General features: G+C 43.6%; 1 protein-coding gene across 1 annotated transcript in view; it reads right to left on the reverse strand.

Annotated features, from left to right (window-relative positions):
• Window positions 1-27,681, reverse strand: part of CHAT (choline O-acetyltransferase) — a 692,169-nt gene that overhangs the window by 307,162 nt on the left and 357,326 nt on the right. Inside the window, exon 7 of the mRNA XM_069610814.1 lies at window positions 24,624-24,801. Coding sequence (XP_069466915.1) covers window positions 24,624-24,801 — 178 coding nt within the window. The remainder of the gene's footprint in view (window positions 1-24,623; window positions 24,802-27,681) is intronic.

Here is a 27,681-nt window from a genome sequence, read left to right on the forward strand (position 1 = left end):
GGCCCTGATGGCAGAGGGAAGCGGGGTGGTGGTGTTGGTGGCCCGTGGAAGGCCGCGCCAGGTAAAGAGAGTGTGAATGGCGTGACACATTTCATTTTATTTATTTATTTATTGCATTTGGTTATACGCCCAAACCCTTGGGTATCACGCATAGATGGTCATTGATGAGTAGTGCTTTCCAATCCACTAATCAGCACAGCTCCCTCTCCTCTATCTGCTAATCGATTCAAGCCAAGGGGCTGATGGTACCAATTCTGGAATCACCAATCGGGTCACTTATTTTATTTTTGGGAGTAATGACAGGGAAAGTGTCTGCTCTAGAATGTGGGCACATGCCATGGGGATTTTACAAGAGAAGCATTGCGTGCCCTGAAACACGTGTGTATATGTGCATTATAAATACTATAAGAAAGTATGTAATAAATAAATAAATAGAAATTATAAACAATCAATCAATCTGGAAGATAGTATTCCTGCCCTTTCTAATCACCACGAACATGTGCTTGACTGACATGACCTCCCTCCTATTGAAATCCGCATGCGCCAGCCTCTTGCTTCTCTGCCAAAGGTGACACCATAACCACCAGTTCATGAAACCATCAAACAGATATACCACCAACTTGACCTTCGCCGGCTTTTTGCTACTGAACAGCCATGTTGCTGTCACCGCCTAATTATTGAAAAGCCATATTGATGACCGTTGTTCTTTTAGTGATGCATAAACTGAAAATAGTCATGAAATAAGATACTCGTGTCTTTCTTCCTTATTTATTTATTAGCTCGACTCACTTGTATAGACAATGTTTGCAAGACAGGTATGAACCGTTTTACTTTTCCCTGTATTTAGTTTGCTTTTAAAAGCTTGTTCACTATGCAGGTATATGAGTTCTTCAAATCTGGCTGACTCATTTCTCTTTGGTCGATTGCCGGGCTTAAATTGCCTTTTTTCTAGTTTCCACAGTTTTTGTATTTTGGCTAGCCCCTAATGACTCCCTTTCTTCTTTATGTCACGTTTCTCTCCCTTCGTCCTTGTTCTCACTAACTAGGGCTTGCTCTGGGGCCTTTTCCATGTTGGGCCATGCTTGACTGACATGACCTCACTCCTATTGAAATCCGCATGCGCCAGCCTCCTGCTTCTCTGCCAAAGGTGACACCATAACCACCTTGTGGCATATGGTTTTAGTAGTCTGCATTCTCAATCATTGCATTTTTACAATCTTGTCAGTATGTTTTTCTTCAAAATACGACATGCTTCTTTCTCCACTATGGCAGGACAAGGATGAGTGGAGGAAGAGAACACCTGTGGCTGGAAGGCACTAGAATTAATTGATCACATCCGAGGCAGGTGATCTTTAGACACGTTAAACAGTCTGCTGCATTGTCGGTCCTTGTTTTCCCAGTTCTTTCGATTTTGTGGGCATCCTCTTGTTTGCCAGCCTGTATTGCAATGACCATGTATCCCTGAACCTGCTCAAATTGTGCTGCATACTCTAGTTTTTGACATTACACTCAGTGAAGCCATAGGCCTAGGTTATCTGTCTGTCCATCACCATTCCTCATGGGCTACTTGCTTGTGATTGCTATGTATTATTTTGCTTCTAATGGTACATTTTTTGTTGTTGCTGTTTGATCAGCAGTTTCAAGGGGTATTACTTGTCTGTGTGAGCATTGTCTTTCCATGTAAACTGCCACCAAAGGTGGAAAAAGGAGGCTAGGGGTCCTCCTAAAGACGTTCACCACCTTGAAAATTGTTATAACAAGTTGCTGGAAAGAAACGGCCTGCTGTGTTGGTTACTTCCACTGGGATCCCCCTAACAGAGCCCAAATCAGTTACACAGTTATAGGTTTTGAGTTCCAATTGGAACTTTTGAAATGATACCTGTACTCATTCACCAACTTGGTTGCATATTTTTTCAAATCATATGCTAAATCGGAACCGATGACTAGTGGTTTTGTGACTCAACCACCATCATCTATTATAACCACACTGCTCTACTCAAGCCCACTCAACTTGATAAGCTGTTAGCCTTGAAAACGACCTACGTGGTCGAAACACGTGTCGGCTGCTCACTCTAAGATTAAAAAAATGTTCATGTGATCTAAAACAGAATTGTATCTTTAATCTCAAACTTGATTGGTAATAGTAGAATCCAAGCAGTGCGCGTTGCACCTTACTTCCAAACTCAAACCTATAACTCTACCACCAAAGGTGCCAGCTTCACAGCTCCTGTTGCTTGCTGTAGTCACTGTAGTGGGTGAGGCACTTGCTGAGCTTCAGTGCTTCTGAACTTTGTTTATTGATTTGATTTTTCATTTACAACACGCTTAATACCAGTGAGTGGTTTCTAAGCGCATGAACAGGATTCACACCTGTGTTGCGTAGCGTTGTCTTGCTTCCAATACAAATGCGTTGCCCTTGAGCTATACTTCCCTCCCAATTTTCCATACTTAAGTTACTGTCTGTTTGTCTTTGATCCTGAGCGCATTTTGTTGTTGTGTGTTTACTCTTCCTGTACTCTTTGGCATATTATCCTTTCCAAAATCCTCAGCCTGACCTCACCTCTTGAAAGCTTGTAGCACATTTCCATGGCTTCAAGCATTATTATTTAACTCCTCATTGGACAAATAATTCACTGCAAGATTCACACTGATATTATTTGTGCAAATTGTGGTCACATCCTCCCAAACAGTAAGCAGTTATACATTCCATAACTACTCATGTGTTAATGTAATGTGATTTATTGTAACTTGGTTCTATATGCCGCAACATCTGGCATTTTGGCAGACTCTTGGTACATGGTTGTGGAAGAGATGGGGGATGGGAGAAGTTAGTGGGAGGCGAGGGAGAGGCAGGCCTGAATCTTGAAATTTGGTGTAAGCTGGAAGAACTTGTTTTCCATGTGTAGGTATGTTTGGTGGTTTCTGATGGTGACACTTGGAGTATCAATATATATAGAGAGATACCACAGCTAAAAGCACAGGCATACCTGGAGTGCAGGCAGCGGAGGAGTTGTGGAGTGTAAATGAGGTAGGAGGTAAAGGGTTGCAGAGTTATGCAGAGAGAGCTGTGCTTTGCTCCACTGGAGTTAGTCTGGTGGTGAAGGATGCAAGTTCGGTACAAGACCTAGTAAGATCGTTGTTTTGTCCTCCCTCTGTCTTCGCATCCCTTGTCTTGTCGCACCTAGAAACACTTGTGTACAGACCTGTTATAGATGACTTATCATATCATATCAAGTACGGCTGCACTGTCTAGCAGAGCCATAAGGGTCCTATATATAGAGGTCATTTATACATAGTGTATGATAGAACGAGGAAAAATGTGAGTAGGTTAGTGAGGAGAGAGATCGTAGAGGGAAGGTATTTATCAGGCCTGGGAATTGTGTCTGTCCTTGATTTTGTTCCAATAGTGATAGTGGGGAGAGGTTATAGTTCAGGTGTTTCTCAGTTTTCATTGGCCTTGCCAAGGCAAGTGCTTGTGAATGGGTCTTGATGCATCTTGTTTGCGGTTGACGGTTAGAGACTGCCCCCATAGGATTCAACCACTATGAGGGGCATAACATTGATTTGCTCGGGGTGAGGACTTCAAATCTCATGTCCAAAGTGAGACCAAACCGAATGTGACCTGTTTCTGTGCGATCAATATTCTTGACCCAGCCAAGGCCTTTGTTCGAAGAGAGTTACTGATGTCCCATGGCTTCTTTGGGGGACATGATGTGGGTGAAATGACCCAACTGGATCAAGTCTTGGGAGTGCTTCTCCATTGTGCTCAGTTGGTGGTTTTGAAGTCCCAAGTTCATTGTGGGCAGTTAAAGTTAAGACAGACCCAAATCACAAACCAAAACCAGTGGTATGGCTGCTCTAACAATCCAAGATGATACTGCTGTATATCACAAAAATCATTGGCAAGGTACCTCTCATAGGGCACAATGACAACACAATGGAATAAATATCACTTGCTGTCATGCCTGCGCCATGGGCGCACATATTGGCAACCATCATGGACTATTTGTTATTCATTTATCTTCAGAATACTCTTGAAACAACCCCTATTCACACTTTGGTACTTAATTCCCATTTGCGTGACTTTGGTGCTTTCTTATTCAACTCAACTAACTATATGTACCACAATGCACCTTGCTACAGCTATCAATTCCTGGCCATTCCCATTCGTCAGCATTGGAACCACAATCCCCAGAAGCCCTAGGGATCAGTGCTGCTTCCACCATCTCAGGACCAGAGAGGGAGGAGGCAGATTGTATTCAGGTGTGCTGCTCCAGGTGCTGCCAATTAGCCTGCCTCAGTACAGGGCAGGGCGGTATTTAAGCAGCTGCCTGCAGGAGCTCAGTCTCTTGCATCAAGAGTCCTCCCAGCCCCTTTTTGCCTTTTGATGCAAATTTGTATGCTGTTCCTGCCTTTCAGCCTGCTACGCACTGTTGCCTACAGCCCTAGCCTTTTGGGCGCCCTGCCTCACAGCCCTGCTCCTCTGGGCTTCCTGCCTTGCAGCCTGCTACACTCTGCTGCCTACAGCCCTAGCCTTTTGGGCTCCCTGCCTCACAGCCCTGCTCCTCTGGGCTTCCTGCCTTGCAGCCTGTTACACTCCGCTGCCTACAGCCATAGCCTTCCGGGCTCCCTGCCTCGCTGCTCTTCTCCTCTGAGCTCGCTCCTTGCTGCTCTGCTCCGCTGGGCTCCCTGCCTTGCAGCCTGCTACTCTCTTCTGCTTTCAGCCCTGACCCTCTGGTCTCTCTGCCTCAACGCCCTGTTCCTTTGGGTTCGCTCCTTGCTGCCCTACTCCTCTGGGCTCTCTGTCTGCCGCCTACTACAGCTCTCAGTCCTGCTCCTCTGGACTCTCTGCCTTGCAGCCTACAACAGTCCTCTGAAAACCACTACAGTTTTTCTGTACCTTGTGCCATTCGGTACTGCAACCCTGCTTCCTTGTTTGCAGCCCCCCTCTTTCCTGGCTGCTGCTCCCTTGCTCTCTTCCTTGTTTGCAACCCCTTGTTCTTGATCCCTGTCCTTCTCTTCCTTGACTCCTTTGTCCTCCCCTTTAGTTTACCCATTTCTATTGTACTGTTTTTTCCTTCATTCCCTTCTGCTAGATTTCTCTTAGACTTCCTTGTCCCTGGTTATTTCTGTTCTTGTCTCTCCTGGGTCTTATGTTGATACTTTGTACAGAGCTTGACTGTTGGATTCCGGCAGGCCACCACTGCGCCTTCCCTTGTCGCGTTTTCTGTTTAACAGACACCCACAGCTGTTGTTCCCAGCCATGAGCAGACAGAGTGGGCCTCTGTAATAGTAATCTGTGCAGAAGGCTGGAGTTTCCAAAGGTCAGTGGAACACTCTTTTTCCATATCTGCATACACCCCAAGAGGGAATCCAGTTTGTTTGTATCTTTGTATTTTCTGCCCCTTTCTGTTCACAACTACAGTTGCCTACTTTTCTTTCTTGAGTAGTTTCCTGCTGTGTGTGTACTTATCTGTCACCTTACAACAGCACAGCCACCCAAACCCTACCTGGGGGCCCTGTGCCACTCTTGACAGAGTGCCATCCTTGACACTTGCCACAGCCAGTGGCAAGGCCTAATAAATGATGGATAACAATTTACTACAGCACAGTTTATGGAAAGACAGCTATAACAATGCATGAAGACCAAATCAGTACACAATGATATAACACCAGGCGAAGCAATAGTGACTATTATGAATACAGCTTTAAAAGTGCCTGATGTCATGGACATAACACTGTATCACAATATCAGCGTAAACAAAAGGATACAGGTCTACTACCACCTTAAAGGATACAAGTGATGAGGGCAGCCTCCTGGTCTTGAGTATTCAAGAAATGGCTTGAGTAGAGCGATATGGTCAAAATGAGACCTTCCAATTGATGACACTCTATGACTGTATTTATTCCACAGTCAGAGGGAGGAATCAATGGAAAGGGCAGGAAACACAAAACACTTGCCAGGCTGTGAGAGTAAGAAGGAATATGTCAGTATAATATCAGACAATTGGATCCTATCACTATATGAAGTATAAAGTAAACCACTAACCTGTTGGCATATGCAGACTTCAGAACAAGTCCATCACCGAAAACACCATGTCAATCCCAGAGGAAAACAACGACAGGGAAGGAAGGTTAGTATAGGAACTAATCCCAAACGGCACGAGGGTCACGCTAGTACCGGGTTGGTGCACAACTGGATAGTGTCAATGAAGTCCTGTGCACATGTAAACACAGTAAAAATAGGAGAAAGCAAATTGGTGTGTAGTAGTTCTTGACGGTAGAAAGTAACCAATGCCCTTGAAACAGAATATAGACAGTTCTCAGGAATTAATCCAAGCTAGTAAGATTGTGCGTTGTAAAATAGGAGAAAGAGCACTAACACAGAGAACAGGAGGATGTTAGGCTCGTAGAGATTATTATTGTAGATCTTTTACAGTCAATGAAGCTGCCGTGTAAGCACGGCTAAGATACGTAGGCTGGAGCAGCCATCATGTCAGCGCAGCTGAAATGCTGAAACCAGAGCAGCTGCTGTGTAACTGTGTCAATGTGGCTGAAAGTAGTAAGGAAACCACGCTAGCTTCTGCGAGTCTCAGAGGACAGCAGGGTAGGATGCCAATACAGGAGCAGCCTTGCACGGAAACTGAGGAGCGAGGATCCGCTTTGAACAACCAGGCAACGAGCTGGTGGTAGATCCCTCTCTTCGGCTGGGGCCTCCCTCTGGAACAGCCTCTCTGCCTCCCTGAAACTTGAGGAGAATCATCTTCGGTTCCGCAAGCACCTCAAAACATTTCACTTCTCGTCCGCTTTTTCTCCTCTTCTCCCCTGCTGATTCCCTGGCCATCACAGGAACTGCACTGGTTACCCGGCCACCTCCGATTCTCGGGCCTGATCCTCCCCCGCTTGTCGGTTCCTGACATTCCCTGCACTTGGTGACTGTTTTCTGTATCCCTACCGTCCCACTACCTGCACTTGACACTGACGTCTGAACATACCTCTTTCACTTGCCACCTGCTGGCAGCACTTCATTATTGTTTACTTATTGTTATTTATTTATTTTCTCTAGCCCATGTACTGCACTTTCCTCTTCCATTTCCCCCCCCCCCCGCACTTCTCCTCCTTCCCCTCCCTTGCAGTTGTGCAATCTGAATGACACCTGGCCTAGTAGGATCGTTGTCTGTCTTCCCCTGTTTCCCCCTCCCTTGCCTCTTCACGCCTTGAAAAACTTGTGTATAGGCGCGTTATAAATGCGTTATCATATCATATCATATCAGGCAGCAGAAGGAATCGAAGGCTCCCTTCAGGAACGGGAAACAAAGGACAAAGAAGTACTGCTTGGAATCAAGCGGCAATTGGCCCAAATGGAATCAGAAAAACTGTTGAAGGTAACAGATCCTCTGGATTCTTATGGAACGAAGCTTCAAGAAGAAGAAAACGCTGTAGCAACTCAATCAGAAGCAGCGAGCATAAGTCCACAACGCTGCTAAATAGGTTGTAGCAGATCATGTGATCAGGACCAGTACACGTGACATTAACGGAGTGAAAAATGAAAACGCAGCTTTCCTGGCAAGGAATCAAACAATCTCCATCTCGTATAGAACGGTCTAGCCGTTCTATGTGCGAAATGAGTCCCTCGAAGGTGAGGAGCCGAGGGCACAACTAAAACAGGGGTGACAGGCGTGACACCTGATGACATAACAGGGAGCTACACAAGACAAAGCACAACCGACTAAAGACGGTGCAGCTTTGACATCGCACAATGACAGGATAAGGGTCTTTATGAATGGGGCTTTAAGAAACACGGAAACGTTTGTGTTGTGTGTTAACTGCTTATCAGTGCTGTTGCGATTCAGTAGCAATGAATGAGTGTGCTACTGAGGTGTCTTGAAGAGACCACATATCTGTGAGAGCCAAGGGGAGACAACAGAGGTCCTCATTTTTCTTTTGTCGGAGTTGGAAAGTAAGAGTACAGACCATAATTAAAAGGTTTAGACATGGCTTAACACCTCCTTTACCTTTTTGAGTGATGTTGATGTATTTGACTGGGAAGATTTTATTATAAAATGATTTCTCAAGATATATTGTATGTTTTATTGTATTTATTTTACTTTTATCGCATAAGGACCTGAAATAAAAGGGTGCTTCTCTGCCAGCACCTGATTTTGAGATGCTTGGATTCCTATCAAATTTGCCAACTTTTTGCACCTACTTAAAGCTGGCGGATTGTTAACGCCCGCGCTAGGCACAGAAATGACAGGAGGCATTTACGAATCATATTGTAAAAGAGTTTAAATGTAACATGTATACTTGTGTCGGCCCAGATGCCCATGTTGCATTTACACCCGTGTCCAAACAACTGGAAATTGCACAGAGGGGACTGCTTGTAAACATTTGCGTATTTTTACAGGCCCCTCCATGCATTCACTGGGGACTTGCAAAAGGATGACCACAACATATTGGCCTTGTACAAATAAGGCACACGTCATTTATTCAGCAGAATGCAATACTCACCCACATAGACATTATATGGCATCACATTTCAATAAAGGATCACGTTTCAATAATGTATTTTTATGTATTACCACATTGACGTCATTTTAGACCATCTTTAACCCAATCAGAATGTTTGTAATGCAGTCTATAACTACTGATAAGGACTGGATTCCAGGCATTCTGGGCCTGATTTACAATGCGTTTTTCAGTTGGCTTGCGCCACTGTCAAGGGCTTTTGTAAATCAGGCCCTCTGGCTTTAGAAGCAACAAATGAAACCACAGGAAACATTTCTCTGCCTTCAAGAAACGGCAATGCAATTTCGCAGCATGATTTCTTTCAACAAGACCCTCCAACCTAATTTAAGGTTAAAAAAAGTAAAAGCTTAAACACAGAACAAATCGCTCACTTTTTTAAAGAAACATTCTTCACTTAAAGAAAAGTCATGCTAAAACGGTTCCATTCCAACGCATTTTACAATTAAAAAGCTTACCTTGTAAAGACAACCTAGTTATTGAAATATTACAAAATGAACCCATATTTAATTTACTAACAGGAATTGTGTACTTTGCTCATTATTAAAATAACATGATTAACCTTAACACCGAAACCTTGATTGCTACTAGCACTATGTGCAATTGACTTACAGAACTCTGGATTGGTTATTCCCTCTTGAGATAATGACCCTTTCCCAACACCCGACTTCATTCTGTCTATAAGTCTATATAAAATTAATTTCATAAGAGTGTGGGAGTCCCTCTAATGAGAACGAGCATAGATCTATGGAATTTCTTCCACTCGGGAGGGTCTACACTCAAGTTTTAGCTCACTGCAACCTTCAGGAGAAATATCCATTTTCATATCAGTCTGGACCCGCCCACATAGGCAGTCCAGCACCGAAACACTAGACAATTCTCCTCTGAGCAAGAGTGCCACCAGCAACCCCAGACACGTGTTTTGTAATCACTTTCAAGTAAATTACCTCAAAGTAATTTATTTTCGGCCAATTAACTGTGCAAAATTAATTTGCAGCCTCAAAATTATGGAGGCAATGGCTAAACACGTTTAAAGTCAGGCATGCATATGTTCAGTATTTCTGAATCTGCTCACATAATGCCCTGATCTGGAGCTCATTGAATGTCTGCATGCACGCATTAATGATACTTACCGTATGTAGCTATTCAGTGCACAAGTGTGCTGGACTCAAAATGGGCCCCTTAAGTGCAGAGACATAGACAGGGTAGGTCCTGAGTAGGCAAAGCCCACCCAAACTCTATAAATGCCCACTCAGCAGCGCTGTGTGGGCATTTGCAGCGTTAATGTCACTGTGGTGGGCTCAACTACATTAGCTTCAGGCCCCACTTGCAAGACGATCCTGGCTGCGCCTCTGCTTAGGTGTACTCAATGTATCGTTCAAGACAGGATGAAAGGCTGAGATGGGCATAGCAGGTACTTCGGGACTTGAGTTTTCAGAGTGGAGATGTTACAAAGGTTCTTCTCCAGATTGTTTTTGAGGCACTGGTGAGCTAGTCTTTCAATCCCCAGGCAGTGCTGTACTTTAGGTTCACCGGTCCCTACATTTCTGCCCGATAGCAACCCCCTTTACTCCCTAAAAAGACAAATACTCCCTGCAATAAATATAGACAGTAGAACTGACGCATAGGAGCCTGCCCCCTTCCTACTGCCACCTATCTCCAAGGATCCGTGGTATGAGAAGAGCAGTGCCACAGGAAGGAGTGCTAATATTATTACCGCCTGATCTGAATCTGCATCTTTTCATTTTCATGAATTTCGAGTTGCAAAGAAGTATGGCTTAGAAAGATATCTGTTTTAGAGTTAAAATATATTTTTGTCACCTAAAAAATAGCCCAATTGGAAATGGAATTACTTTTTACTCCCCAAAAATCATTTAATGCCCAAATACCCCACCTTAAAATCTCGTCAAATACCTTGGCTTCACTTTCTCAATATGCTTTAGGAGTTTTTTCTGCCATTTAAGGATTGCACATTTTCTGTTTAATGGCACTGCCCTTATGCTCTCTTAGGACTCCAGCTCAGGGCTCAAGTCGAGGGTACACGCAGGTGGACTGAGTCCACCCTTTTTTTTCAGAGGGTGGACTCAGCCCCCCCCAGCTAAAATTAGAAACAATGAAAGTCTTCTTTGAAGTTAGGAATTAAAGCGACCTCGGGGATCGCAGTCACAAAGTTTGCAGGCCGGACACTTCACCACTGCACTATATAACCTGATAAATAACAAACCAGGTGAAATGTCCCATTTCGGGACTGCATGTTCCAGGGAAAACATTTGTATTGGTTCTTGGAGTTTAAAACATGCACACCTTCAAAAAATGATTAGAAGAAAATATCCTCTCTTGGTTTTGTGTGTGTTGATTTTATTGAAGCCAAATGCCATTCGTCCTGTGGAAATTGGATGGTTATGCAAAGCCAATTTAATGAAATGTGCATATTTCACCTTGATATGCTATTTTCTGGTGACAACACATCCCATTGCGTTTCTGGTGAGTCCCCCCACTTTTATTTTTAGGACTTGATCCCTGCTCCAGCTTCAAGTCCCAGAATGCATTTCTCTCAGTGTCCATTTTCTTAGTGGATTAAATGCACCATGGTTTGGCACAAGCAGCTTATCCTCCATCTCAGGGTTTTTGTCCGAGCTTCTGCCTCTTGCTTCAAGTGCCCGCCCATGAACCCTTGGCTCTGTCTCAGTTCTGGGCATCACCTTCTCCTTGTCTCCTGGTCTGCTGACTTGTGTGAATAGGTTTGTCACGGTCCCCTTGGGCATCTCAAGTACGCCCCAGTGCCTGAAGTCTCCCTATTCTTGCCTTCGCTCTATTTTGCCTCAGGCTACTGCCATCTGTAAGGTGTTCTCATCCATGACCAGCTCAGTTTCAGAATTGCTTTTCACCATCGATCTCTCCTACTGGATTATCCAGGGTCCTTCTGCTCCTAACTGCATGTCAGTATTCCTCGGACTCCTATCCGACTCACTCACAGTACTGCTGACGATGAAAACGTCATCTCTCTCCACGTTCATTCGTGGGGTAATAGGTTGGGTCATTGGACCATAGTCAGGGAAAAAAGACTTCCGCTATGGTGGAGCACCATATGCTATGGAAGGAAATGTATGGGAAAATGCTTGCGGAAAGCCATCGAAGCTGTAACTGTGTCTCTGTTCCCCAGCATCTGGTTTGCCTTTCCCATGCCACTCCCTGGCACTTCCTTTGGGGTAGTTGCCTATGCAGTTATGGGTCATAAAGTAGTACCTATATGTACATCCTCATTGCCACTGGAAATCATTATATTGTCAGGAGTCAGTCCCCCCAGCTGAGTGCTGTACACCCACTTTCTTCTAAGCTGAGGATCCACGGATAATGGCCAATATTGTAATTCATCAGTTGAAGTCCTAAGGGCGTAGGGATTCCCAGAATTCGCCTCATCTAATAAAATAAGTGAGTAGCTCCTCAATTGAGATATTTTCACACTTGCTACACATCTTTCACTCTTACTTCATTAGTCAGTGTGGGGACTTTCACTAGCCCGGGAGAGCATGTCTCTTACCTGGATCCAGCCTAAAGAAGGGCTGGAATGCTTGTGAAAACCACTTCCCTCTGTTTCATTTAGACATTGCACTGGACCTCCAAAGATTCAGCTTGTAAACAGGCTTTGAATGAAATGCTGCCCACCCACCCATTTACCTTTCTACCCCTCATCCTAGACTTTCCACCAATGCACCCACCTTCTAGCGATGTGGAGCAGCTATTTCAACAAACAGCGCTATATAAAACATCAACATTAAATAAATACATAAGATGTCCACTGCTGACTATGCCCTTAGTCATCATTGTAAGCAACAAGAAAAGCAGTGTCAGTTTTTAAAGCACAAAGGCAAACTCGTAAGGATGAAATCTTGCATATTTTAAAAAAATATGTGTGGTTGCTTACTTTAAGACAACACAGGCCTCATAATCCTGAAACAGATCTAGTACACTTTGCTTTTGCAGTAAAAGAAAATGCAAGTTTTGGAAGAGCAGAGACAGAGATAAAATCAATAATCTCTGAGCGTTCACATCTATCATTTATTTAATTTATTTATTTTATTTGTTTGCTTATAAAGCGCCAGCAGCTCGCAAGCATCAGGGCGCTGACCTGTTAGGAAAGGATGTCATGAGCTGAAGTTACTTAGGCACACCATGCAGGTGGCTAGTCCCAGACAGCAGTCCCACTAGAAGAGAAATTACATGGTCCTTTGCGAATGCATAACATTAAACATCTACCTGTTTCATATTTTAAATATCGTGTACCTAATGTTTACTCTAAATATCAGTTGGAACACTCACATTATCACCCACTGTCCTAATGTCTTTCTTTTAAGGGTTATAAATACGTTTTTCCACCAGCACTGGGTCCATCTCCAAATCCTTGACTAAGATTGTGGGCCTCATCATGATTTGGGCTGTAGCCATTAAATCTGGCGGTAACGGTATTAGCGTCGCATTTAAGGGTTGGCCCCATCACGGGTTGGATGCTAAATGGGCTGATTTACCTCCTGCTTTTTTTCTGGAGGTGAAAATCCCATTTAGCGCCCTGTTTTCGGTGGTATTATTGTATTAGCCCGCAGTATTAGCATCGAAAATGGCCCATTGGATCCAATGAACCCAATGAATAATGGGGATTTACCGTTAACGCCCAACCCGTGATATCGATGGATCGGTGGGCACTAATGCTATTACAGGTTGCCAGTATTACAGCCGGGATACTGCCCAACTCGTGATAAGGCCCTGTATAATTAAAAATTACTGATGAAATGGTTATATGGAGCCCATCTCTGGGGTGGAGCATTTCATTGCGTACTGGACATTTTGAGAGGAAAATGTTGCTGACCACTTTGCGTTTATTCAGTGGTGCCCAAACCGGTAGCGCTCATATATCTTCAATTAGGCCTTTGGAGTCTATATTGTAAAACGTTTAAGAGCTTATTATGTATATTTTAAATCTCTTGCTTTGTCAGAATACTTGAGTGTAGATCAGAGTCCCATTCAAACAATATGGCTCCCGTGTGAAAACTTTAGCAATATTCTTTGATGATATTGCTTTAATCCTCTGCACGGACATCATTCAATGCGATAATCTGACTATTATGAAGGCATTATGGGAGATGAAACAAGAGACAGTTATGTGTATGTTATCAACTTTTACAGCCAGGTCTGCAATCTTTTGGGTCTCCAGATGTTTTTGATACAACTCCAATCAGCCAAACCCAGCAAAGTCAATGGTGGGGGATCATGGGAGTAGTAGTCCAAAGCATCTGGTGGGCTACAGGTTGCTGACCCTTGATTCAGGGAAAGGTTAAGGAAGGATTTAATATCAGTAATCCATCAAATAGACCTAAATGATTTACTGTAGAAATTATTGTGCCAACTTTATTGCTTGTTGGCACATCTATATTTGTTCGATCCATAATGCTTGAATTTGGTTATCATCAGTGAATGTTAGCGATAAAATCCCTTGAAAATGGTTCTTAAGAAAAGGGACCTTATAAATATGCAACAAGACACTCTGTGGCATAGGGGTTTGTTTGTTTGTTTGTTTGTTTATTTGGTAATGCGCGCCAAACCCATGGGTAGCCGGGCGCAACAGTTTACATGAAAACTTAAGCTTGTTACAGTATCTGGCATGAGTATATACAACACAAAAGCAAGAAGGGCAGGTAAATGTAAGACTATAAACAGGCATATGCCTATAAAACACAAACGGCAAAAAAAGAAGAAAAGAAGCAAATATATACACAGATATATACAAACATGTGCCCAGGAACAGGGCATGTCTTAGGATGTCCAGGCAAAAGGTAGGTAATGGCAAAGGTGGGAGTAAGCTAGGTGTAAGTCAAGTTATGTGTCATTGGCGCGCAGCCACTTGATTATCTTGTGCCTGAATTTTGGGTACGGTTGTTCAGTTCTAAGGTTGAGTGGTAGTTTGTTCCAGCCGTGAGCAGCTTTGACAGGGAAGCTAGTTCCTCCCACGGTAGAGCGTTCAAACCTTGGAATCTCTAGTTTGAAGGTGTTGGCAGATCTCCTGGGTCGCGTGGACATTTTCCTATTCATTTTTTCTATTAGATACAGGGGGGCTAGGTTGTTTAGACATTTAGATATGAGGGATGCTGTTTTAAGTAGGATTCTGTCTGTTATTTTTTGCCAGTTGACCTCTTTCCTGCAGTTAGTGATGTGCTCTCTGTGGGGGATATTTAGTGCTGCTCTCAGGGCATTATTCTGTAGTCTTTGAAGTTTGTATGCAATGTATTTATTGGCTCCAGAGTACAGGGCGTTGCAGTAGTCTAACCTAGACATGTTAAGTGCGTTAGCTAAGGTGATGCAGCTGGCACTGGACAGGTATGGTCTGGATGCACGGATGAGTTTGCAGGTGTAGGTAGTAGAAGAGGTGAGGGAGTTGACCTGCTTCTTGAGGGAGAGGGAGGAGTCCAGATAGAATCCAAGGGTTTTAACCACAGACATCACTTTGATAGGGTTGTTATCAATGCTGAAGGATGTGTAGTTTGGGCATACTTTTTGGATGTTGGCTACAGAGCCTAGGATTAGTAACTCCGTTTTATCGTCGTTCAGGCAGAGGTCATGTGAGGCCATCCATGCCTGAATGAGGGTGTATATCTTGTTCACCAAGGCTGAGTCTGTCTCATAGTCGCCCGAAAGGGGTATGAGGATCTGGGTGTCATCTGCGTAGTTAGTGTAGATGACAACCAGTCTGTCCAACTTGTCAAACAAAGACTTGGTGAAGATATTGTACATGGTGGGGGAGACACAGGATCCTTGTGGGACACCACAGGTTATTTTTATGGGGTCAGCTGAGTCGGAAGTGGAAAAGACTCGCATGGTGCGATTTGCTAAGAAAGATTGGACCCAGGTTTTGGCATCTCCGGTGAAGTTGGCGGCAGAATCGAGGTGGTTACATAAGACTGCATGGTCCACCAAGTCGAAAGCAGCCGGCAAGTCCAGTAAGAGTAGTAGGGCTGTTTTCCCGTTATCATTAAGTTCCTCAATTTGTGTCTTGAGGTCTAACAGAGCTGTTTCCGTGCCATGGAGTGGGCGGAAGCCAGATTGCCGTGAGCCAAGCAGGTGGTTAGCTTCAAGGTAATCCTGGATTTGTATGTAGGCAGCTCTGTCTAGGATTTTAAGTAGAAAAGGCACTGTGGTGATAGGTCTGTAATTGGTGGGGATGGTGGGGTCCAGAGTTTGTTTTTTTAGTAATGGGAGGACCCATGATTCTTTGAGGTTGGTGGGTACCGTGTTGGATTTAAAGGAGGAGTTTATGAGCTTGGAAATGAAGGGAGCTAGATCTCTAGCTGTGTCCTTTATTAATTGTGCTGGGCAAGAGTCGCCCTTACAATTTGAGGGTTTGAGGGAGAGTATTATTTTTTCTGTGTCAATTATGGAGATGGACTTGAATCTAAACGGTGCAGTAGTCTTATTCTCCTGAGATTGGGGTGTTTGATGGTCCAGTGGTGGTAGTGTGGCCTTTTTTTTATAGCAATTTTACATTGAAGCAAGGAAATTTTGTTAACAAGGGCATTTTGTATGTTTGTGCACCAAACCTGATTTTTAGGGGCAATGTCGATTGGTTGAATAGGGGATTCCAGTTCGCCGAGGATAGCGAAGAGCTCTTTAGTATTAGAGTTGGCTTTTGCCATCCTGTCATTAAATGTGTTCTTCTTGGTTTTGATAATTTCTTTTTTGTAAGATTTGGCAAATTCGGTGAGGTTGTTTTTGTTGTATTCAGTGGGTGAGTGACGCCAGATGGATTGGAGCTTTCTTTTTTGTAGTCTCAGAGATTTGAGGTGGGGTGTAAACCAGGCATTTAAGTGGGATTCCTGTTTAGCTTTACGTAATTTGGCTGGAGCAACTGCGTCTAATGCTTTGGTCATAGCATCATTGAAAATATTCATCAATGTGTCCGGGTTGTTACTTTCCAATCCCGATATGGCTGGAAGGAGGATAGGGATAATGTTATCAGCAGTCATGTATTTCTTACTTCTGGTCGGGAGAGGGGGAGCCATGTTGTTAATATTGGGGCTAAGGAGATCTAGAGTGGCAGAGAAGGTTATTAGATAATGGCTCCGTCCATGTTTGTGGAGCAATATCAGTGATGCTAATGTTGCAGTTTAGTTCCGATACTCAATCAAGGGTCCTTCCTTTGATGTGGGTGGGAGAGAGGACTTTTTGATCAAGGCCGTGGTCCTTGAGCAGGGCTGCAACTGACTCTGCGTGTTTATTGTCAGTTTTATTAAAGCCGAGGTTAAAGTCTCCCAATAGTAGGGTTTGGGTGTGGTCTTTAGCGTTGTTGGCTATAAGGCTGGTTAAATCGTCTTCAAAGGTGCCTAGAGGCCCTGGGGGTCTATATATTAAGTGGACTGAGAGCATGCAGTTGTTAGAGAGGAGCATTTTGGCTGTGAGTACTTCACAGGATGAGTAGGAGACTGATGTGGTTAGTCTGATGGGGTGGGTAGATTTGCAGATGATGACTAGTCCACCGCCTCTGGCATTAGGCCTGTCAGCTCTGAGAATTTGATAATTATCGGGCACTGCTAGCATTAGTGTTGGTCTTGCAGCCTCGTGAAGCCAAGTCTCAGTTATGGCCAATAGGTCCAGATTGTCATTATTTAGGATGTCAGCAATTTCTGCGGCATGGGCCACCACTGATCTTGCATTAATGAGAGATCCTAGTAGTGTTAGAGAACTATTGAGTTTGCTAGTTTGACAGGTTTTAGGTGGTAGGGTATCTGTATCTATATCTATGACTGAACGGTACAGGTTTTTAGGTTGGGTGGTAGTGCGTCTGTTGGCATTATTCTGGTGGTTTCCTACTGGTTCATAGATACTAGGTAGTCTGGACCTAAGTCTCAGTTTTCTGTCCTTAGGAGGGCTGGTTTTGAGAGTAGAGGCCATTATACTGTATATAGCGGTGAAGAGTATTAGGGTCAAGGTGACTTTGGCGAGACAAGCAGGGGATACTTTCTGACTATGCCTGGAGCATACTGTGAGCTGGCGTCTAGACATTAAGTATGGTCGTAGATGCTTCAGTGATATGCCTGGGTCGTTAATGACTGGGAGGTACAGTGAACAAGCATTTAGAAACCTTGATGTAAGGGTGTTCAAGCATACTGACATCTAGATTTGATTTTAGTACAGTCTCTTAAAACACTAGTGACTGGAAAGCACAAGAGACGCCTAAGACACTGATGGCAGGGAAGTACAATGAGCTAACATTTGGTACATTTCAGTGCATTTAAGTTGTAGAGATGCAATGAAGGTATTCAAACAAACTGACATCAAGGTTCGACTTTAGCACAGAGACCTAAAACACTAGTGACTGGAGAGTACTGGAAAGGCCTACAACACTGGTGACTATGGGAGGTACAATGTACAGCACAAAAATCAGAATGAGATTCAATAATAGGAGTGCAGTGACATGCAGGAACTGAGAGTGAGGTTAATTGCTATATACGCGAGCAATGGGTCATCTAGAATCAATTTTGAGCAACCAATGCACTTAGGTGATAAATATGCAGCTAAGAGGCAGTAGTCAGGCAAATTACAACAGTCTAGATGCAGTTACTAAGTGGCTAGTATTGCCACGAGTCAAGCAGGTGACAACAAACTAAATGCAGTTCTAGGGGTGCCGAACAGGTCATGGCTGCCCGGGATATAATTTGCTAATGTGGCCGTTAGACCAGACCGTTTCAAACAATCTACATGCAATTTGTAGGGCGAACCAACAGTAAGCAGGGTTATGGTGCACTGTCTGCCATTTCTAATGTATCACGAGCAAGGCGTGGTAATAATGGCCAGAAAGACATGAGTCATGCGCCTCAGTGATAGTGTTATAAGAGGCTTAGAGGTTACCTGGCGTGGCGTGTGGCAGACAGGGGGGTCTGGCAGATTGCAGACACAGGCACAAAGGTGGGCCGACTTTTGTGAGCGCTGAAAATGATAGTTTCACCAGACTGGAGAAGATGGTTGAATGGGAGATCGTTAAGAGAGCAATGTCCTACGCCGTGCTGCCGGTGCGGACAGGTAGGGGCCTTACGTACTGTGGGCCTTTGGTGAGGCGGGCCGGCTTCCGCCTCCAGTTTACCTTACGCGGCCTATCAATGCAGTGCAGGCTGGGTTGCTAGGCAACCAGAATAAACAAATGCGAGCTCTGAAGTGCGGCGGCCATTTTGTGATGTCGATGGATGGGGGAACGGCGCCTCGTGGTGTTGCGGGGCACAATTGCACATACCTCATTGGCGGTGCCCCTCGTGGGTGCCACTTGGAGGGGTAGATCCCTCAGTGCTGATCGCCTACAGCATCAGCTGCTTCGCAGGATATAGCGCACACACAACGGCAGTTACACATCTGTGTGTACTGACGCTACATTATACTCACACTAGTGCTCACCATGTAGTGTTTTGGTGACTACGTGTTGATGCAGTATGATAAGGTTTTCATAAGCCTTTTCACATCTTATGCAGCTAGGATGAGTTGGGAATTTTAGTTGATGTATTGGTATTTTTACAGTGAATTTTGAAGTTATTCATTAAATGGCACTAGCTATCAATGTATTGCTCTCCAAGCAAAAAGGCTTGTCCGGAATGGATCGAAGGCTTTACTTTTGGCCACAGTTCCAGGCGGGTAGCTCATGAGTAAAGCGCTGGTCTCCATGGCAACAAGCGCCTTTCAAGTTTGAATCCTGTAGAAGGGCTGATTTAGCCTTTCATCCTTCCGATGCCAGTAAATCTAGAACTATTAAAAGGGGGTATATTAAAGACACTTGTTAATCAATCCCTTAAAAGACAGAGAGATCCAGCAGGAAGTGCTATACAAGAGCACACGTTTGTTGTATAATGATGCACGGTAGACTTCAGTGTTGCTGGTTGAACTCCTTTATTGAGGCTCCATCAGCATCTTTAATAATGCAGTTCACACACCATACATGAACTCAGGGGCAACAAGCCCTCAACAATACTGGATGCAACATATAGGATGGACTCTATAAAATGAAAAATTTCTGTTATCAAAAGGAGCACCGGGAGTTGGGCCTGCTCCGTGCCCTCTGCTCCAGCTTCTCCTGTTCACGCTCACGGGAGCTTCCTCGCTCTCTGCGCGTGAGATCTCGCGAGACTACGGGTCCCACGATATCTCCACAACGTTATTACTAACTATTCTGGTGAACCAATGTATACAAAAAAGGATGCTTTTTTATTTGTTCAAGTTTTTTTAAAGGCTGTTTGAAGGAGAAGAAGGGAGATGTTCTGGGAAAAGGAGATCAAGTTGAGTAGCAGGACATACATCATCTGCAGTATATACACGAGGAATCTTTCATCATTTTGAAATCACATGTTCTCCTGTCTATATGTAAGCAAATATTCTGGACTGGCTTGCCCATCCTCGTGCCCTATTTGTGTGTCACAGAGGGAGAAGTGTAACTGATGACCTCCCCTGGCGCGTCTTCCCTCCTTTGATTACTGCTGTAAAAGTGCATGTTCATGCGTAGTCCAGTTTCATCAACATTGACAATAGCAGTGGGGCTCATTATGCATTTAAATGTATACATATCATTTGATATACTGCATTAATCAATGCACAAAAGATGGAAACCCAGTTTTGAAAGTCTCGATCGCTCTCTGGTATGATGACTTTGTAGGTTTTGCTCTGTTTGTATTGGCAGGTCTCCTGTATTTGTTTTTGATTCTGCTTCTGACAATCCAATGATTGAACAACATCATACTTTTGGACATAGAACTAGCATGCATGTATACACAGCATTTATAAAGCAGGAACCTGGCTGCAAAGCAATGGGGAGGTTGTAAATCTGGGACAGACGCAGGGGATTAGAGGTGGGGAGTGGGGGTAGCAGCGGTAGCTGGAATTGGCATCATGGGCTAGCTGAAGACCTTTTCTCTGGCCATTCTGATGATGTTCCCTGCCTGACTGATGCGGTGTGTGTGATGGTCACCATGAGAGTCTGGTACTCCTCCCAGCTACGTGATGATGGGCCGGGAGTGGTGTCTCACACCTACAACACCCAGGTGAGAATGCTGGCGCTCATCTCATTGATACCCATATATCCTGTCCTTTAAGCAATATTGCAGACTGTGCTAGTGAAGTTAGGAACCTGATGGGCGCCATGGTTGAAAAGTACTTGATTTGCTACGTGAAAAAAGTGCTCTACAAACAGAAAGGTAACACCAATTACTGGTCTTGAGTGCAGGTGAACAATCCATGAGACTCACACTCAATCAAACATGAAGAACTGGCATGAGATAGGCTTGGCCTGACGGACGTGGAAGGCCCGCACAAATCAAATAGACACACCTGAAATAAAGAGTCAATTAGAGAACGTCCAACCCTGCACTAGATAGAGAAATAACACAGATGTGTAGAACCCTCACTGGGAGCCAGGCTCAAGGGGAGGGGGGCAAGGGCATATGAAAGGGATCCCAGTCCAAAGAGCATTTGTTTGTGGGTGTTTGGGTGGGATGTGTGTGCACGTTTGGAGACAGGGTGAGGAAGAAGAGGCAGGGGGAGCAAAGAAAGGAGCAGAGAGAGTAAGATATGAGGAGAAGCAGGTTGCAGGAGGAGTAAAGGTGGTAGGGGAATACATTAGACTTACAGTGGAGGAGGAGGTGACAAGAGGATCCAAGGAGGTGTTGGAGAGATGAGGAGCTGAGAAAGAGGTGGTGAAGAGAAGTATAAGGATTGGGAGAAGAGAAGTGCAGGGGTTGTGCTCGTGAAAGGAGGAACAGACTAGGAGGAGTGAATATCAAGATCAGCAGAGAAGGTAATGAATGGAGAAGCTGTGGAGAAAGAGAGCTATGCAGAAGACTGGGGGGGAGGTGGGTGGAGATATTATGGCATATGCCCCACACCTACAGGTTTCGTGAGTATGGTGGAAATAGAAATAGGCACATGGTGGAACATGGGAGAGGCATGCCAGGAGTAAGGATGAGGGGAACATGCACATGAGCTCACATCGGGGCAGCAAGGAGGCCAGTGATAGCACTCTGGTTGGGTTGTGAAATGAAGACCCCTGTTCAGGGAGGTGGTCGGGAGCCTAAACATGAGCCTGTTCAACTTCACACTCAGCCTCCCCTTTAGTGAAGACTGTGGAGCCCGTGAACTTCTTGGTCATCCACAGAAACAACTGGGAGCAATGCAGTCATTGTCCGAAAGAACCAGTCGGAGAAGACGAAGGTGCAAACTAACTGCCCACTCACAGAGAATCTTCACTTGGCCAGGAGATTGTGCATGGTGCCGGAGAGAGACCTAGAGAAGCTTTTGAGAGATATTTAATCTCTATTTATAGAACTTGGAGCAAACGGACAGCTTGCCATTTTGACCCATTTCTTGAGTCACCATTTAACCCAATTCTTTGTGAAACACCTCGGTAACCCTTCGTTTTGATCTTCATATTGTTTCTGTGTCCTTTGTAGAGTCCAAACTACCATATGGCACCATGTGCCTAAAAACACACAGAGCAAAATGTCGGAATTTTCTCCAGCTAGCTTCCTCGTCCACATAAAATCCATCCTATCTTATTTAAATAATTGTGGTTGGAGAAAATCTTTGAACTTAAATAGAGTGTCTAGCTTACATGGATGGACACCACTGCACCCTCAGAATGCCTGGGCAAGATTTCTGCATTGTTGCCATTATTGCCACATCAATCTGGCATCTCTCCGACCTTAGTCGCAAAATCAATTAAGATAGGGTCACAAGTGATTTTGGTCAGATCAGAGATATAAGGCCTTATCCCACTTTCATCCTACCATGTATCTACTTCACATAGGAGGAGAAGGGCAGAATGTCCCGGTTGATCATGCCCAATTCCCACCAATGTGCACTCTCTAAGGATGGAGATTGCCTCACTTTCCATTCAGCTCATTGTGACTCCTCACTGCCTGATCCCGATTTCTAGGTGGGTGGCAGTTTTCTATGAAAAAATACATTTATCAGGAATTGGGCCATACACAGCATAATATAGGAAAAGGGACATTGTTTGAGATATGTGTCATTGCAGCTGGAAGACTTCCACATACCACATACCACAGTCTGGTTTTGGGATGACAAATGCTAGCACCAACCTTTCATATCTATTTTAGTTCATGTGTGTTGGAAGAGAGAAAGGTTTAATTTTATATTTTAGATGCGGTGCCCCTCGTACACTGAAGATAGCTATCAATTCCTGCAAAGAAAATGTCCAGACGAGTATCACTTTGTAGTGCTATGATGTGCATTAATCCACTGATAAGAACCTGAGAAGTCCTCAGACTATCCTTTTGTGACTGCCTTTTTCCTCCAGTTCCTGGGACTGTTGTTTCATTGCAACCTACTTCCAACAAGGAATCCCCCACCATAGAATATGAACTGCCTGGGACGGGAGGGGCACATTCCCTTACCAGGACTACCATTACAGGAAAAGAAACGCGGCATACTTTTATAGAATGGTGAGAAAACCTACACATGTAGGAAAGTTCATGAGGTCCTGAAGGCCCACCCAAGGGTTAATTCACAGATTAACTGGCAGGGAGCACCTGGCATATGTTTGGCAGATGACCAAAGCTGCCACCGAGATTTGCTGGAGAGTCTGTGGCACCTGCATTTAACGCTCCGAAATATTGTGTTTTTAAAAGGCCGACCTTACCAAGGAAAATAAGGGCACTTCTCTACTTGAATGTTCTTGTAGAGTATGGGTCTGCGACCTTTGACTCTCCAGATGATTTGGACTACAACTCCCATCAGCACTATTCATCACAGTCAATGTAGAGAGATCATGGGAGTAGTAGTCCAAAACATCTGGAGAGTGGAAGGGGACAGCCCCCTGCTGTATAGAATCTCTGCCAATAGGGGCCTGCAAATAAGCCTCAGGGTCTAATTTCTCTTATTCAAGCGGGGCAGCCTATGAGCAAGCATATTGAGCTTTGTTCTTACTTAAGGCATGCACCAGTAACCTTGGATTGATTCACAGGAATCATCTGGAGCACCTTACATTGTCTCCATGTATGAGGAGTCGGTAAGGCACCCATTTGCGTGGGCTGGCCTGGCAAATCAAAACAGCCCAACCCATGTGTGCTGGGTCCAGCCTGTAGTCCTTGTCAAGCACATAGCAGCACATGCTCTACATGTACAGTTAATATTCACACATTCCCTGTGTCTGCAGATTCCAGCCATCACTACCTACCATTCAGCAAGCTTATTTAATTAAAATGAACTCAGCACCAATAGTGGACAGAACATGGGTTTACACTGGTTGCTGACAAGACATTTCTTCAATTTTAGGATGCTCTGCTTGACCCACAAAGCCATGCCTGGTCAGGTACCTCTCTATCGTCTTAACATGATCAACCAGACACCTTCCCATGACATGCATGACTCCCACATTCCTGTAGTACTGTGTTATTGAGGTAGAGATCTTCAACACCAAGGCTCTTACTTTTGAAAATCACTATCAAAGTATCTGTGTCGCGATCGTGACCCTCTGATGGTCAGGCAAGCTTAAAGATCCACGTGTTTCTGCAGCACATGGTTCCTAACCTTGTCTTCCCGCACCATTACGCTTCTACTTCACACCTGCTAGCCTTCCCGTGCTTCTAAGTGGTACTAAGCTAGCACTTCATGGTGTTTACTGAGATATACACAAACCATGAGTGAAATATATGATTGCAAAGCTTAACACGGTCCACAGAAAACCCTTCAATTGCTATTATCCAGTGGCCAATATGAAGCAATACAGTGTTGATCGATTTCTCCCTTCATGGAACAGGTTTGGGGTGTCTATTTTCCTACTTTGAAGCACTTTGCAGCTTTCCACCCACATCTAGAAGAATAGAGGTAGGTCAATGATTGCCCTTATCTTTCATTGGCTGTGGCTTTCATTGGCTGTGAGGTGACAAGTTATATATATTTGTTTGCTTACATAATGTACTCATGCTTGTTTCATGTATAGTTTATGAGAGATGTTTCCTTGGTTCTAGAGCTGTGCACCCACCCTGGGAAGAGTGGCAGCAGCCTGTTGCCGATGAAAGGATGGCTGGGATGGATGGATGGATGCATCTGTGCCTAACCTTTCATGAGGACGGTCCTGGACTCTGCCCACTCTGTCCTTCCGTCAGACGTCAGAAGACCAATGGCCGGCAGCCGCTCCTCTTCGTTCTCGGCCATTTTGGCTATCTTCCGGAGCTGAGTGAAAAGGTCACCCTCGCTGAGGCGGCGGAAGTTAATGACAACATCCAAGACGAAGAACTGCAAGAAAATTGTAAAGAACATCAAGAGACTTCTTTATGTAATTCATTCATGGGCACATAACTCCACTGCTAGGCACTTAAGAGGCTACAGTGCTGAATGGGGAATAGAGTTTGGGACTCTGACACAATGCATCAATTTTTTTCTTACCCCAATTTGTTTGTTTTATTCTGTATATTTACATATGATAAACTTTTTATATATTGTGCAATGCAAAATAAATCTCCACTAAGAGACCCCAGCAGTGAGTGGAAACCAAAGCAGCAGGCAGTGATGGTTAGAAAGAGTCAAGGTAGACTTTTGCTTTAATTTCCTGATGTTTTTTCATTAAGAGATGGTTGGTTCAGTACTGAGTGTCCTACACCGAAACCCTGCAATTTCCAACTACATGCAAATTGAATTTGGGAGCAGTCCTCTATGGGAAGTTTGTTGATTCTATAACCAAAATGTTTGTATGAACCACACGGGTGCTCTCAAATTTATCACATATATTTACAGCCAGCCATTGGACTTTTTCTTCAAGGTGAGCGCTTCTGGATTGCCTGACTTAATGCAATCATTCCGGGTGGCATGAATGATGATCGAAATGTGCAGTGTTTCATATATTGTACCTCAGTAGTAACATGAATATTACTATTAATGATTATTGTATAGGTAATTTGAATGTTTGATTAATTATTTCTGCCTGGATGATATTAGATTATTGCAATATTTAAATCAATTATATTTAAATTTGAGTTATAACAAAAGAATTGATGAAACACTGAGGATATGATTTCGCTTTGAATTATTTTGCATTCACTTTTAGCATGATGAATGTAGGATACAATCTGGCAGAAGCTGTTTTAACAAATGGTCCTAATATTGTTTAAGCATGAACAAAATGAAGATCTGGAACTCAGGCAATGTTACTGAAGCAAGATTATAAGGAATTGGTTGTAATAGGATGTTGATACTCACATAAATCTCTGCTTGATATGAGTGTGAAATGTTTATAATTGAGTTATATTAAATAAAATTGCTGAAAGATTCCAACTTGCTTAATTGGCATCATATTCAGATGTGAAATTAGGGGGCTTGGGACTTATGTGAGGTGACACTGTAATGGGATGATTTGAAGTCTCAAAGATATGTTGAGGGAAAGTAACACAAATATGTAAGTTTGTTCATTTACTATAGTCCATATTATATATTATTTGTTACATGTATTTGTATGTATTTTAAGTTTGTTTTTATTGCAGATGTGAATCTCCTGATGATGGCTTTTCAATACGGAGTGCATCAAAATATTGTACACATTTTTGTTGCCGCAAGAGAAACTACATATTTCTACACTGGTGAAAAATCAAATAACTTTTCATGATTATTGTCAGATTGTAATGCAGATAACCTCTTGGATTGCTACTAAATTCAAACAAGGTTTTGTCTTAGAAAGAAAGGATGCAGCTAGTTGTGATATTACCTAGCATAAAGACATAGTTAATGAGATGGTGTTCCAACATCTCTTATTGACCACACGATTGGCCCTCGGATTGGACAATGTCTGTTATTGGCCTGCCCTGTCTCTCTACTGAGAGTGTTTTCTCACTGCTAGATGCAGTTGCTTTACAATTGTTTATTTATGACATGATTGGTTATTTATAACGCACTTAATACCCAGAGGTTTCTAAGCGCCGACCAAACCTTTGTTGCTTGTTTCGTCTTGCTTCCAAGGCAAGCACGTTGCCCCTGAGCTATCCTCCCAAGACTTTGCAAGGATGCTATGACTGCTCTTCCTTATACTTATTTCCAGTAGTCATCATGGTTTTCATTCTGAAGTAGCTATTTTTGTGTTATGTTGCTTATGTTAAGTTGCGATTGTGATAATGTCTTTCCTGTTATGCTTATTCAGCGCTTTTGCCCTTATCTTTCTTATCTATTCTGGCTGAACGTTAATGTGGGTTCTTGGTTCCAACCTCATCCTCTCTGCTTCTCTTTTACATTTCCTTTTAAATGAGAGACTATTACGGCCACTATTCATGAGCAAGCGAACAGTTGAGAAATGGGATGAGGATGATTTGTGAGTAAGGCACAAGAACAACGTTATTACGGTTAGCTCTTAATTGTTTTGAAAGATTAGTAAGGTGATATGCAGTATCTGCTACCTAGGATCACTGTAGCCCAGAGTGACAAAAAATGCAAATAGCACTTCTTCATGGGAAAAAATTTGCAAAATTACTCTGAACCCATAGTTTAAAAATCAATTCTGCTTCTACAGGGGTAGGTCCCTTGTCATTAAATGCAAACATTATAATGCACATATGAATTAACAGTAGCATGTATTAATGCATACAACCCAAAGTGACAATTAATGACAATAAAAGGAATACATCACATATTTAAAAGTGAAGCAACCTGTGTCAAGCATCCATCAGTTTCATTGAAACAAGAGCTAATGTGCAAATGTGCTAAAGGTTCAATGGTTTAAAGTACAAAGTGCTGATGTCACTTAAGTGCATGTGCTGATTTTAAATGTGGCTGGCATGGAGGCACAATCGATGAGATGGCACACTCACACCCAGTGATGGTCCAGATGGTCACCAACCACTTGTATTACTAAGTCCAAAAAACAGAATCTCTTTCTAACTGTCATCAAGAATGCCATCAAGGTAGAGTTTTATAAACAAGTCCATTGGACCTCCATGGGAGCTGCCTTTGCTCCTAGTTTAACAAACCTATTTGTACAACATATTGAGGAAACACATGTGTTAACTATGTATAGTCCTTTCAGGGCACACATTAAGATCTATCGTCGATACATCTTTGACATTCTTATAGTGTGGCAGAGTGATTTTGTGACTCTGACAGCGTTTGTTGTCTGGCTGAATGCATTGAATCAGA

The sequence above is a fragment of the Ambystoma mexicanum genome, chromosome 8 (genome assembly GCF_040938575.1).
Source record: "Ambystoma mexicanum isolate Mex_15411 chromosome 8, UKY_AmexF1_1, whole genome shotgun sequence".
Taxonomy (NCBI): Eukaryota; Metazoa; Chordata; class Amphibia; order Caudata; family Ambystomatidae; genus Ambystoma; species Ambystoma mexicanum.